We start from the raw sequence: 14,944 nt of genomic DNA, 5'->3' as shown, positions 1-14,944 counted from the left end.
CAGCATTCGTTTAGAAAACATTGATCATGTGAAACCAGCTCAGACTTTCTCACATGACATATTGAAAGTTTTGGATTAAGGTAACTGGGTAGATGCAGTGTTTCTTGATTTCGATTCAGTACTGCACACACACTTATTGTCAAAAGTATGATCATATGGGGTATGAAGTGAAATTTGGGATTGTACTAGGGAGGACACAACATGTAACCTTGTATGGAGAGTCGTTGTCAGATGTAGAAGTAACTTCAGGTGTGCCCCAGGGATGTGTTTTGTGACCCTTGCTGTTCATGTTTTGTATTAATGACCTGGGAGACAAAATTTTAGTAAAAATCAGGATTTTTGCGGATGATCAGTTATCAGTGATGCAGTACTATCTGAATGAAGGTGCATAAAAATTCAGTCTGATCTTGATAAGATTTCAGCGTGATGCTCTAAATGTTCAGAAATGTAACATTTTTGCACTTAACAAAATGAAAAAAATTAGTATCCTACGACTGTAAAATCAGTGAGTCCCTGTTGGAACTGACCAACTCGTAGAAATATCTTCGTGTAATACTGTTTAGGGGTAGAAAACGGAATAATCACATAGGTTACAGGCTGAGTCATGGATAAACCAAGTGGTAGAGTTTGGTTTACTAGTAGAATACAGGAGAAATTCAGTCAGTCTACAAAAGATGTTTCTTACAAATCATTCGTGCAAATGTTTCTAGAATACTGCTCAAGTGTGTGGGACCCATACCAGGCAGGACTCACTGGGGATATTGAATGTTTACAGAGGAGGACTGCATGACTGGTCACAGGTTTGTTTAATCCATGGGAGAGTGTCGCAGAGATCCTGAAGGAACTCTACTGGATGACTCTTGAACACAGACATAAACTACCATGAGAAAGTCTGTTAACAAAGTTTCAAGAACCAGGTTTAAATGATTATTCTAGGGATATACTACAACCCCTATGTATCTCTCGTATAGGGACCTTGCGATGAGATAAGAATAATTACTGCATGCACAGAGGCATTGAAACAGTCATTCTTGCTGCACTCCATATGTGAATGAAACAGGAAGAAGAAACCCTAATAACTGGTACAAAGGGACTTACCCTCTGCCATGCACCTCACAGTGGTTTGCAAAGTATAAATGTAAATGTAGATGTAGAATGGGAAATACCGCTTCTTTAGTGTGTGTTGTTACAAAATTATTCTCACAGACACAACTAATCAGGCATACAGTAATACAATGTTTCCAACTATTAATAAAATTAGTACACACAAACATTCAGATGATAATTACTACACATGCCAAAGATAATATCTACAGCACAAGAAGACCAGTGAAATAAAAAATAATGTGATAGTGAAATTTAAGTAATGTATTATAAATTATTATGTAATTCAGATAGGTTAGTTGTACATAGTGTTAGATTAAATAATTTGTATGTAGATCTAATGTTACAGTTTTTCTCTTGGTGCAGTCAGTTGTGAGGCAACAGGATGGAAGATGAATGTTGGTATGTTGGCTAAGTGCCATCACTATTCAACCCCCCCCCCCCCCCCCCCCCCCACACACACACACAAACAAACACCCTGTACTACCAAGAAAGAAAAAAAAAAAAAGAATCTGTATCTTCAGATAATAGTGGTAAATATAGTACAGCATCACCTTGCATATCATTTTTCAACTTCTGGTGCTCAGTTAGGCCTGGCTGCTGTAGATTTAGTTGCTGCTTCCCAGACATTACAGAATTATGTAGTAAACACCATTGCAAACATCATTTCTACTCATAGAGTAGGTACATGGCTTTACACCCATTTGATAGGCAAGATGCTGCAATCTTTAAAATACTTTGGGACATTTCTGCTCGTACCCATTGGTACTGCTGTGATGAAATGGATTTTACCAGCATAAATTGTTCCTTGAAACTGAGTAGATGATAGCCGGTTAGAGACTGTGGACTAAGAAATGAAATGGAGAACTAGCTGTCTTTGTTGTATAATTTAAGTGAATGACTGATTGGTTAAAGCCATTCACACCCTTTCTTTTCTTTTCCTTAGTAAAACGGTTGCAAGAATGTGTTCCAAAGGAAAACTTGTTCTCTATTAGAACCACATACACACACAAAAATTATTGATTTTTTGATTCTCTCCCCTAGTATTCTTTCATAGTATACATCTCCATAAGTACCCCATAAGTCAATGAACAATACATGATGTACAGCACTTCATGCCATTATGCTGAGCACAAAATTTCGAAGGATAAGTAATAAATAGTTGCAGTCAGTTAGTGTTACTAACTTATTTATATGTGGTAATTGCTGTACACCAATCCAGATATAAAATCTGGTTTGTAGTATAAGCTTAATTCTATTTTCATGTTTTCCATTGTATGTGTTTCAGTGCTAATGATACATGGAACATTTCAGTTGTAATTTTACATAGTTTAATGTTCTGTACAACTGTAGGGGCAAACTTTTATCATGTGTTAAACCTATTTTGCATTGACTCATGCCTCTGAGGTAATTAAACCTTTGTATATTTGTCATTTGATGGACTTCAAGTAAGCTTTAACTTGCAGAGAGGATATTAAAACTACAGTTATCCAAGAAGAAAGTCATTTATTTCTCAGTTCAGTATGTCAAGTTTCACTCACTCATTCCTTGAGTGTTTTCTTGCTGAATTAGCTACAGCTTTTATCTTTTTCAAGGTGAAGGCCTAGTTTTTGTATTAATTGTCATCTTGGGCACAATCATTGTATTTTAAAATGCAGTTCTGTACTAGAATACAAATATTAAGGAATTGCCACATTCAGAAACATTAAGGGGCTGACAGAAATTTGTAGGTGTGACCTCTGGTGGTCTTGGTAGCAGTCAGTTTGCAGGAATGAGTCAGGATGAGATAAGATTCAGTTTTCATTCCATAGACCCAAAAATGCGATGATTCTTGTGGGCATGGAACACGTCAGAAAGTATAACATAAAAAACATAGAACATTTGATTATAGTAACCACTTTCCTGATCATTTGTTAGGATATTGTCAAAATATGTTAATACATTACAGTAAACTGGAACTGCTAATATTTGCAAAATTAATACATTTTATGGAGTTTTAATATTTTTTTACATACAAAGTGCTATGAAAACTGAAATCCAACAGATACTTTTACTTAAGTTGGTCCAGCAGATATTCATCTATAGAATAAAAGGAGTTACCTACCAAAAAGTCTTTCAAACTCTGTTTAAACTGTGCTTTATCTGAAACCAAGTTTTTAATGGTTGCTGGCAGTTTATTGAAAATGTGTGTTCTGAAAATGTGTGTTCCTAAATATTGGCCCCTTTTTGGACCAAGGTAAGTGATTTTAGGTCTGTGATAGTGCATATTCCATATGACATAATAGGATCATAATAGAATGAAAGCAAGCAAAGTATAAAGATTTTTTAATACTTCTATCTCCTGCATCTGACATTATTCGCATTGCGAATACCGACTTGTTTAGGAGCTTCGCAACTGAATTTATTATCGAGTTGTAATCCCAGAAATTTAACACTGTTAGCCTCTTCAATCTGCATGTCTTCATATTTTATATACCAGCTGGAAGGAAATCTCTTTACATGTACTGAACTACATAGTGGAAATTTTCGATGTTAATGACAGTGAATCAGGTTTAAACCATTTATTAATGTCAGTGAAAATTTGATTAGCAGCCCTTTCTAAGTCTGTAATTGGTTTGCTGTTTATTGAATGTTTGTATCGTCTGGAAACAAAACAAACTTAGCATCTGGAAATGTAACAGATGAGGGGTCATTAATGTACACAAGAAAAAGCAACCAACCCAAGATGGAACCTTGAGGAACACCTCTCGTAATTATTTTCTCGCAACAACACCCTTTATTTCCTGTTAGTTAGGTAAGACTAATTATTTCGCAGCACTGCCAGTGACAGCATAATATTCTAATTCACTTAAGAGAATTCTGTGATTCACACAGTCAAAGGCTTTTGACAGGCCACAGAAAATACCAGTTGCCTCTAATTTGTTATGTAATGAATTAAATACATTCTCACTCTTAAGTGTAAATAGCCTTCTCTATATTGGAACCCTTAAGGAACTCAAACTGTGATGTGGATAATACATTATTTGCTATCAGATGGTCAAGAAGACACTTGATTGCAACCTTTTCAAATAGTCCATACAGTGTTTTGGGGAATGCCAGCATTGCAGTAGCAGAAGTGCTTCCCTTGTGATCACTTGTGGAAGCACTAAGCCAGTTTGCATAGAGTAGAACTACCTCATGCCTGGGGCACAGGACCTGGTAACTCAGTTCTGATTATGTGAATACAGTGCATCGTGTCACAGGCTGTGTAATAGTTGACGTGTCAGAAAATTCAGGCTTCAAATTATTAGAGGATCTGTCCTACCTTTCACAAGCAGGACGTTTTCTTTAAGTGTTCAAAGTCAAAGTGATCATTGGGTAAGATTTAATGCCTTTGACAGTCAGTTTTCTCATCTTGTTCCTGTACGTAATGTGGTTTTACCATGTGTTGTGTAGGAACTTAGGTATGTGTGGAATGTTCCATATGAGCCTCTAGCAAGCACAATATACAATGTGTCAAAACAAGATGCTTGGTTGTACCCTTGTGTGAGTTACAGTGCACTTCAAAATGACAATGACACTGCTACTTGCTGACAGTTAACTGTAAAAAAAAAATGTTCAGGAAAATACAGATTTGTGAGAAAACAGTTTCTTTTTATAAATTCATGGTGGCTGTGGAACCAAACACAAAGAAGAATATCAAAGATGTTACACTTTTGGTCCCTCTTCACTCTCCAGTTTTCTTCCAGTATTGAAAAGTGACTATCAACTCATGTATTTATTTATTGTGTGTGCTTGTGTGCGTACATTTTCAAAGTGCTTGATGTTTTATCAGTTCCTTATTGACTGTGTGCTCTGCAGGTAACATTACCATCAGCAGCTGCCCTTTTGTCTTCTGCTCGAAGTGTTGCTGCAGGAAGACGACCTGTCGAGACAATGGGTCACAGTACCTCATCAAGCTCCTCTTCATCTTCAGGAAGTGACGATGCAGACTCCAATTATGAGAGTGCTTCAGACGGTGGAGGTGGAGGTGGTGGTGGAGGGGGTGGCAGTGGCAGTGCGGTTGGTGCTGGTGTAGGTAGTGTGACAGTTGCAAGAACAGGTGGCACTGCAGGAGCAGAGGTGGAAAACTCAGGAAATAAGAGTGAGAACTTATACTGTTATTGTCAGTGTCCGTATGATGAGGTTTCTGAAATGATTGCTTGTGATGGCAAAGACTGTCAAATTGAATGGTTTCACTTTGAGTGTGTGGGAATTATGGTACCACCTAAAGGAAAATGGTTTTGCCCTGACTGTCGTAAGAAATCATCTGCCTCAAGAAGTGGTGAATACTTGCTGCATGCGTAGGTTTTGTGTGACAACTGATAAAGATTGCTTGTCTTAGATTTGCCAGAAGTGGACCAATTCGGGCAAGCTAATATTGTTGTGCATCTGATTTATATAGACTGTGTGTGTGTGTGTGTGTGTGTTTGTGTGTGTGTGTGTGTTGTATTGTATTGTATTGTATTGAATTGAATTGAATGTATGTAGTCATGAGTGGGTGTTTTCAGCTGGAATTTGATGATGCATTTTCCAGAAAGTGGATGGAAGTCCAATAAGTTTTGTTATATACAGTAGTGTCTCAGCTATCTGCCATCTTGTAAATAATTTTAGTGTTTCTATGTCGGATCAAATTTTGTTTCTTTCTTTTTTGTCCTGTCTTCATCAAATGTTGCAGTATTCAGTGAGTTAAAATGAAATTTACAGGAATGTGTATATTTTATTGAAATGATAATTAAGGATCTGACAAATTTCCTCGTATATTGAGATCAGCGTTTTTCCACTGTGTTAAGAGAAAGGATGAATTCATTGTGATATTATGTATGTTCATGTGAACACTATTTAAATAATATAAAACATGCTTTACTGTTAACTGTGTGTATACAAGTATTTTTATTTTAAATATTAGTCAGAAAACTTTTATTAGTTAAGCAAGAAACTATGCCAGAAAATATGATATGTAGAAAACACTGTACATATTGAATACTTAAATACCATTAATGTTGATGTAGGTAATAAAAATGGTATATTGTAAACATTTTAATTAAACTGTTTAAATCACAGAGTAAAAAGTTTTAATATATACTATCTTGTAAATTTACTGATAATCCATGTATTTCTACATAATTACCTGTAACTGCATATTTCTTATTACATGGATATAAATGTTTGTTTATAATTCATTAGGTCAGTGTATAGAGTTTCCTGTTTATATTCCTGGAACTCCCAGAATATCTTCAGCAAGCTGATTGTATGATAAGACCTGTCAGACAAAAAGAGATTGTAATTATTTTCTCATAATTGTACACCTGTTTCAAAGCAGCTAACATACTTGCCAAGTCCATGTACTTTATTCTGAAACTGGCTGCAGTTGGAATTTTTATTTTTTGAGCTTCTGGAAGAGACTGTTAGTGAAACTAAATAAGAAGTTGGGGCAGTCTAATTGCTAAATTAATTCTGTCGTTACATCTTTCAAAACCTATGCATTTTGTTCATTTATTATGCTACAAACATTCTGTAAGAAATGCAGGGGTATTCTGTGTCCAGTATGTAGTTAATAACCACTTTAACTATTCTCAGTATCGCACCAAACAGTGTTGCAGAACTTGGCAGTTCAATTTACATGGTACTCCCACAAACAAACATGTAGACCTAAGTTTCACTTCACTCAATTGCAGGAGTATTTTTCGCTTTAAAAGACAGTTAGAAACAACTTATTACAAAATTATAACCACATGCTTGTCTCACCAGAAACAGATTAAACCAAATAATTTTATTTTATGCATGCTGCCAGTTCATAATTGTTAGCAACAGTGGCTACTTATAGACACAAGATGTTGGAGTGACATTCAGAAGAAAATAGTAATACTCTTACTGTTGTGACATCAGGCGAGATCAGCAGAAATGGATCTATAAGGAGAATCAAAGAAATAGTCCAATGTAAATAGTAATTTTCAGTGTTGTACTCTCATGCAAAGCAAACATGTCAGTGGAAGATGACTGGAGGTTCCACCTAAACCTTAGGTTAGGTTTAAGTGTCACCTTAGGAACCTACCAGTAAATCCCCTATTCTTTAAAGAATATGAAGAAATTATAAGAAGATAACTTCAAACTTCTGTTTAGTGTGTCAAATATTTCACGTTACCCATGTAAGCGAGAAAAATTAAGAAAAGGTTTGAAGGTATGTATAAAATCTTGTTGGAAGTCACAAAGTGCTCTCATTATGAATACAGTCAATGTAATTCACACTCTGTTATAAACAAATGTGCATCTCAATGTTTATTATATCCCCTGTATTGAGAGTCCTGCAGTGGTATAATTTTGCCGGTACATTCAGTGGTGTATCTGGATACCGTCTGCAAAATGTATTACAGATATGATTAGTACTAAAGACGTAATACATTAAAATGTCGTGCCTGATGCTGAAGTATTTAAAATGATGATATGCTTTTAGCTGTTTATAGTTTTTATTTTACTGTCACAATTTTGGCATTTGTGCCATTTTGAAACTTAAGTTTTTTATATGAAGGTTAATGTTAAGCAGAGATTACAATGTAATATGCCCATAAACCAAAGAGCAACCAGTCAGCGGTGTCAACCAATTATTGATCACAAAATTCTACTCATAATTATGGTATGTATGTAAAAAAAATCTTATGCTTGAAAATGGCACAAATGCTGAAATGCAATAGTAAACTAAAAACAATAACCGCTAAAAGCAACCTGACACTATTAAAAAAATATTGTAGATGTGGACCCATATTACAAGATATTAATGATGCCGAAGATTTATTGCACTGTGAAAATACAAGCGACAAACTTTTTTCATTTCATCAATTGGTGGTGGTGGTGGTGGTGGTGGTGGTGGTGGTGGTGGTGGTGGATGTGGTAGTGGTAGTGGTGGGGATAGTTTAGGAAAGTGCTGTCATTCTCAAGCCTGGGTGATCTACATATTGTGCACTATGCTGGCTCGAGACATCCATGCAGTTTCTAATTGTGATACCTGTCTTAATGTTTTAAACCATTAGCATGAGGAATACTTCTTCATTGGTAGATTATGACAACTTTTTAAATTGCTAAATTTGGGCAATAAGTACAATCAAAACTGATTATAAAAATGTCGAAAGGACTGATGGTATATGGTTGTTGCAAGTGATAGTCTCACTAACCAAGGGTTTTTCTTTCTTTTTTTATTTTATAAAAATTTTGTTTTTAAGATGTGTGGAGAGGGACTGATGAGGAATTTTTCTTATGTTTATGCAGTACATACTGCAATTACTTACCAGCAAAATGCAGTAAGTGCAGAAAGAAATAGCAGCAATGTAAACTGTTTAGTAATGTTGAACACTGTCTTGGATAATGAAAGAGATAGCGTTGAACATGTATAAGATTTACTGTAAGTGTTATATAGTATAACAGTAATGAATGTCACAACTTTGTGCCAGTTACTGTATTACAAAAATTAATCCAAAGTAGTGAAATGAAAAGACAGTATTCTATACATAAGTTACATGAAGGTCTAAACTTTCTCTTCAAGATGTTAGACAAATGTGATGAACTATACCTAACACATTGAAAATAGCTCAAACACACAATCCCAAACATCAATAATGAATACGCTTTTTTTCTGCTTCTGTACTTTGAAAAAATATTGGAATTTAATTTTATAGTTTTCTACAATCACAGCAAAGAAGTTTTCAGTTTTTTAATCAGTTACTTTAATTTTAAAATGTAGTACAATAATGCATACTACTATCCTACTTAAGGTAATCAGTTATCTTTGTTTGCTTTTTGCATTTCAGATGTGCATATGCATTTTGAATTTGTTGATGCATTCATTTTAACATCTGATTTGAAACCAATAGCCTGCAGAAAACTAAGAGTTTGAAAACAAGCATTACATTGTTGTTAGTAATCCCAAAAATGTATTTAAAATAAACGTTGGACGTTATAACCAATAATAACTCTGAAAATGCAGAGAAAGATATGTGGTTTTATATGATAAGTCTCAATAACATTAAAAATGATGTTGCTGTAAAAGATATCAATGGCATATGAAATATTGAAAGTCAAAATTTGTTACCCTGGAAAGCTACTAGATAGGCATGTTGCAAGTAAAACCATATGAATGTGCACCGGGTTAGTTATTTAATAATACAGATGTGATCTCAAGCTGTGGCCAAACATCTGTAAACAGCTCTTGCCAAACTGTCTCTACTTTATACATGTGATATCGACAGGAAATGACAGTTATAGAATGCATGTTCCTCATAGTCATCAGATCAAACCAACAATGGTGATAAATAAAACGTGACATAAAATTTCAGGGGGAGGGGAGGAAGTTCAGAGTTTTTGCAAGATGGGAGTTTCTTCTTTTTCTTCTCCTTTTTTTCTCCTCTTTTCTTCATGGATGAAGCTATTTATCAATTTACTTTCAATCCTTTTCTTTCTTATCTCAAAGACTGTCAGTATGAGTGGTTATCAATTCTAGTTTGCCTGATTGCCACTGCTGTGTGTGCTTATAACTCTGATATGATGCCTTACAAGGTTCTATCAGTATCTTAGCTGGTGGCAAATTTGGGTTTAATTGCCTGGATTGCCAAGAATTTGCAAACCTCTGTCAAGAAAAGTCCCCCAACATCAGGGTGAATTTTGCTTCTATAAGGGCGAGTTTCTCTTCAGTGTTGTGGCTGACATTTCAGGCAAATTAAGTCATTATTAGATAATCTAGAGGGTGCCTACCACTCCCCAGCCCCAGTTGTACCAGACTTGGTCAAGTACATGGGGCTCTTCCTGAATTTGCATGTATTTCATATACGAGGGGGGATCAAACATAAATGAGACTTTTGTTCCTGAACATCAACAGTTGGTAGGATTGGCCCTGCACTTCTCTATGCTTACATGGGACTGTTAGAAGTGAGGAGAGCATGCTGTTAGATATTTACTGACATTTTGTCAGTAACGCTCAAGATGTCTGAGCAATAGGTGCGCCTCCCCCCCCCGCCCCCCTCCCCCCCAAAAAAAAAAAAAAATTGCACAATGCATAATTATCAAATTTCTTGCTCGTGCAGGAGTTCTAGTAGCGGAAATTTGTCATAGATTGAATGTGCGGTTTGGTGATAAAACATTATCAAGGACGCATGTATTTGCTGGACATAAAAATTTCAAGGAAGGACAAGAACGTGTGGAAAATCAGCCACATGATTGCCGTGTGGAAAATCAGCCACATGATTGCCGTCCTTGGACCAGCATTACGGACTAAAACATTCATGCAGTTAAAGACATTATTGATGACAATACCCAGGCGAGAGTATCAGAAAATTCACAAAAAGTCTGAACCAGTTATGGGAGCTGTCAAGCAATCATCACAAACTTCCTTCCTACAGTTCCGTAAAGTGTGTTCCTGATGGGTCCCTAAACTTTTGACCGAAAATCTGAAGTTGAGACATTTGGAGGTATGTCAGAGGCTTACAGCAAGGTTTGCAGAAGAAGATGATACATTTTTGAGTCGGATCGTCACCTGCGATGAAACATGGGTTCAGCACTATACTCCAGAATCCAAACAAACCAATGAGGAGTGGCGCAGGAAAGAGGAGGCAGCACCAGTGAAAGCCAAGACTCGACTGTCAGCTGGCAAGGTTCTTTCAACTGCTTTTTTTTAATTAGCAAGGCATTTTTCTGATTGATTTTTTGCACGAGTGACACACAATCAATGCTGCTTACTACTGCGAACTGTTGAACAAAGTGAGAGTTGCATATCGATGCAAAAGACAAGACAAATTGATTCAACAGGTTACCCTCCTACACGACAATGCCTGACCCCATAGTGCAGCTCTAACTGTCTCCAGGCTACAGGGAACGCACTGGACTACACTTGTTCATCCTCCTTACAGCCTGGACTTATTGCCCTGCGATTTCCATTTATTCAGACTATTTAAAGAAGCTCTAGGAGGGCAATGACTTGAAGATGACGAGAGTGTGGAAGATTTTGTGCACAAGTGGCTGGTGAAATGACACGGTTCTTGTTATGATGAGGGCCTGAAAAAGCTGCACATACGCTGGGACAAATGCATTTCCAAAGCAGGAGACAATGTGGAAAAACAAATTATAATTGCCTTGAGAAGATTCCTGAACAAACCAGGAAATGCTACTTAGCTATTGGGGCAGGCATATAGTTGTACTGAAATTTAAATGTAGCTCACCAGCAGGAAATTTCATAACCTTTCGTATTGCAAGAGCAAAGGCCAAACCTGTCAAAATGGAGAGCAAGAAGCAATCTTGGAAAGAATTCCTAAATTTCATTAACACTTTTAAGGACTGGGCAAATAGGGTGTTCTTCAACTGACGATACCAAGATTTTTCACAGTTTTTTCTGAATTTTGTATTGCAGGTTCTACAGCACACATTGTAAAACCAACCTGTTGTAGTTCAGAGAGGGATCTTTTTCTATGAAATACTGCAGAGAAACATAGAATTACATTAGTGACAGTTATTTTATATTGAAATGAAAATGTGTTCTTTTCATGACAAAGGAAATTTATTTTTTGTCCTTCATTTCCTAAATGTAGATAGGATTACCAGTTGTTAGTATGAAAAATAAAACTGTTTGAAAATATGTTTCTTTTATTGGTAATTATTATGTACATTTGGCTTAGTATGAAAAATTTTGAAGCATTTTGGGAAACAAGCCTACATCACATTTTTCACGCCAGGACCTGTATCTTTTCTTACCAATTTCTCATATCTTGCCCTGCTTTGTTCTGCACTAGTCTTATACCTCCTCAGAGACCATTTTGACATCTATGTAAATTGCATCAACTAGGAAAATGTTTTCCATGGAGTCTGATGGAACTATTTTGAGTGGAAGTTGATTCACTCAAAAGTATAGTAGCCCATTACCTGACCACTGTGGTCTGCACCAGCTTTGTTTTTATTATAATCCAAAATATAGTTGAATTCTGTCTTCTCTACCATTCCTAATTTTGTTCAGGCATTGATGTTAGATGCAGTCGTTTTGTTTTATTGTCAAAAGATATATGCATAGTGTGTTTCTGTTTTACAAACAGCACATGGTGTCATCTGCAAACAGAAGTTCATTTTTTGCAGCTTCTGGGCATGTCACTTGTCTTTTTGGAGTTTAATCCATGTGACATTAAAACTACATTGTGTGTCTCTAGTGTTAATTGTTCACCAACTACGCAGATATGAAAGTTGATGAGGCCGGTCTTGGCCAAAGTCCATCTTCTCTTATGACCACATTGACAAACAGTTTCTCAGTGATACACCTAGAGAGATGACCCAGACAATGGTGGAGCACTTTTATAACATCATTGTCTTGGCAAACAAACTTCTATTCTAGAGACCATTTCCAGAACCGTAAAGGCGAAAATGTTAGCAGCTCCTCCAAAAACAAGAAAATCTGCTTTACTTATAGTATGAGAAATGGCACTAGCACCAGATTAAATTCATTGCAGTATGTTGTGTCGTCTATGGTTGGACTCAAAAGACATATTGTTGACTATTTTACCTAAAACTGGTTTTGCAGTTAATATCTCAACACTTGGAGTGAGGTAGTAATAATTTCCTTCATAAAAACAAGGCTATAACATTCCAAAGTTACTGGATTGATGCTCTCATGTGCAAGCTCTCGAGCTAATACTCAACTGTCACTTTATTTGGAGATTACCTAATGCTATTTGAGGGAGGCAACAAGAACGTACTATGTTTAAATCACTTTGGTGGTGTGGTTTTTTTGCCTGGAAAAGGTATGTGATAGCACTGAGAGGCTGTATCACCTCTGCCAATCTCATAACTGGACCTATGAAGAGTATTACTTCCACTACATAACTGGTGAGGACCTATTAGACCATTTTATTCTGGAGGAGGGTACCCTCCAAGGTGCATTTTAAGTGGAAAATAATTTGGAATGGTCAACATCATTTAACCTGCAATTAGAAATCCTGCCAGATAACCATCAAAGGGTTTAGGCAGAAAAAACTGGCTTCAGATTTTCATTCGAGGAAATGATTTTATTTACTCGTACAGCAATTTTAATCATCTGGGATCTGAATTTGGGGGGGGGGGGGGGGTGACAAATGCTATGAATCTCTGAGATTTCTGGATCAACTTGACCTGCTTACCACACTTGAAAAACCTGAGGATCAAGTGAGTTTAGCAGTTGAATACTGTAAAAGTTGTCTGCAGACAAACTTTAACCACAGAGTTTTTTTTTCACATATTTAATAAAAGTACATGGAAAGGCGTATCAGCACATACTTTCTGTCTCAGGATACTATGTGCTATACACTGCAAAAGCTTCATAGTGTCAAAAAGCTATTAGTCTAGTTAGTGGTTCACAGAGACTGAGAACAACTGAACGCAGCCATTCTTTCTCTTTATGAGACAAACCTCAAAGTATTAGCATTGCCAGAGTAAGTGATGCTTAGAGTGGTTGACTATCCAAATGTTTTTGAGTGTATGTTCAGAAATCGGTCATGTGCAATCAAGTAAAAATCATGCTGAAGAACATCTCATGGAACTAGATCAGAGCAGAAAAAACTTTTCACTGCTACACTGTTTTCCCTGGTAATGTCTTCACATTTCATCTTTGTCAACACTTAAACAATTTATGACATTGATGTATAAGCAATTTCTCGCCACAATTGCACAATGAACTCCCTGAGAACCTATAACAACACAAAATGTATTACCTCCTTTAACTTGGCGCTGTGAAAACAGCACAGCAAACATTCTTGTCAAAGATAATGATACAGGGTATCCATGGTAGTATACAGCAGAGACAAAATCAAGGTAAAGGGATGCCAATCTGCCGAATACCAGGACATGTTGAGATACGGGGAAATGATGCTAACGCCATGGAACCATGTAGTGGAAGCATCATACGTGGTGTTACATACAACAACGTGGTTCATTTTATTGGTGAGTAACCACTATGATGGAGCCTGATGAACAACCAGTGTGTGGAAACTGTTAAGTACCACTTTCAATATAATCGAGCAAAGTGGCACAATGGTTTGCATGCTGGACTCACATTTGGAGGATGACACTGAAGTCAGTGCTGGCCATCCAGATTTAAATTTTCCATGAGTTCTTTAAATTGCTCCTGACAAATATCTGAATGGTTCTTCTGTAAAGGACATAGCCGATTACCTTCTACATTCTTTAGTAATCCGAGCTTGTGATCCAAATCTGAGGTCTTTTGCACAAAGTGACTCAAGTTTGTTCGCCGGTTGCCAGGTGAATGAATGTTACACCAGTGTGTATCACCAACATTAAGGAGAGTTAGGACCAAAAAAAGAAAAAAATTTTTTACATTTTCGAATTTTTATCTCATTATAAAATTTGCGATACAGTATCAGCACGTAAATGCAGGTAACGATAACTTTAAGTTAACCTGATATCTTATGCAGTGTTTTAAATTGTTTCTCTCTACGAAAATAAATCATTAAAAATTTATGACTGTTTCTCAAGCAACGTCTTCTTTGTTAGAGTAAGCATAGTATGAGGGCTATTCGGAGAGTAAGGCACTCACATGAGAAGTATTTTATTTTATTTTTTAAAATTTAATCTACACCAGTTGAAAACGTTAAAATTTTTACGTGCACTATTTCAAGATCTAATAAAATCGGTAATTTTTTATATAGAAGGCTGTGGATTGCTGTGTTATAAAGGTCATGTCCAGAAGAGGATGGGCACCAGGTTGAGGAAGTTTAAACAAAGTTTGAGAGACAAGAAACTTTGATGGTAAAACCATAAGAGGCAGGCTGACAGAAAAAATGAACTACAGCAGTATTATGGGATG

The 14,944-nt window shown here is 36.3% G+C and overlaps 2 protein-coding genes across 2 annotated transcripts in view; one reads left to right on the top strand and one right to left on the bottom strand.

Moving 5' to 3' along the window:
- Positions 1-6,573, top strand: part of LOC126271930 (uncharacterized) — an 85,601-nt gene extending 79,028 nt beyond the window's left edge. Inside the window, exon 6 of the mRNA XM_049974349.1 lies at positions 4,945-6,573. Within this exon, the coding sequence (XP_049830306.1) occupies positions 4,945-5,430 (486 nt within the window). The 3' untranslated portion in view covers positions 5,431-6,573. The remainder of the gene's footprint in view (positions 1-4,944) is intronic.
- The window catches only part of LOC126271938 (cilia- and flagella-associated protein 251-like), a 681,069-nt gene continuing 672,022 nt past the window's right edge, over positions 5,898-14,944 (bottom strand). The window contains exon 22 of the mRNA XM_049974362.1: positions 5,898-6,385. Within this exon, the coding sequence (XP_049830319.1) occupies positions 6,332-6,385 (54 nt within the window). The 3' untranslated portion in view covers positions 5,898-6,331. The remainder of the gene's footprint in view (positions 6,386-14,944) is intronic.

This window comes from Schistocerca gregaria, chromosome 1 (genome assembly GCF_023897955.1).
Source record: "Schistocerca gregaria isolate iqSchGreg1 chromosome 1, iqSchGreg1.2, whole genome shotgun sequence".
Taxonomy (NCBI): Eukaryota; Metazoa; Arthropoda; class Insecta; order Orthoptera; family Acrididae; genus Schistocerca; species Schistocerca gregaria.
Note: the sequence above shows the minus strand (reverse complement) of the source record. Positions and strands in the feature narration are given on the sequence as shown.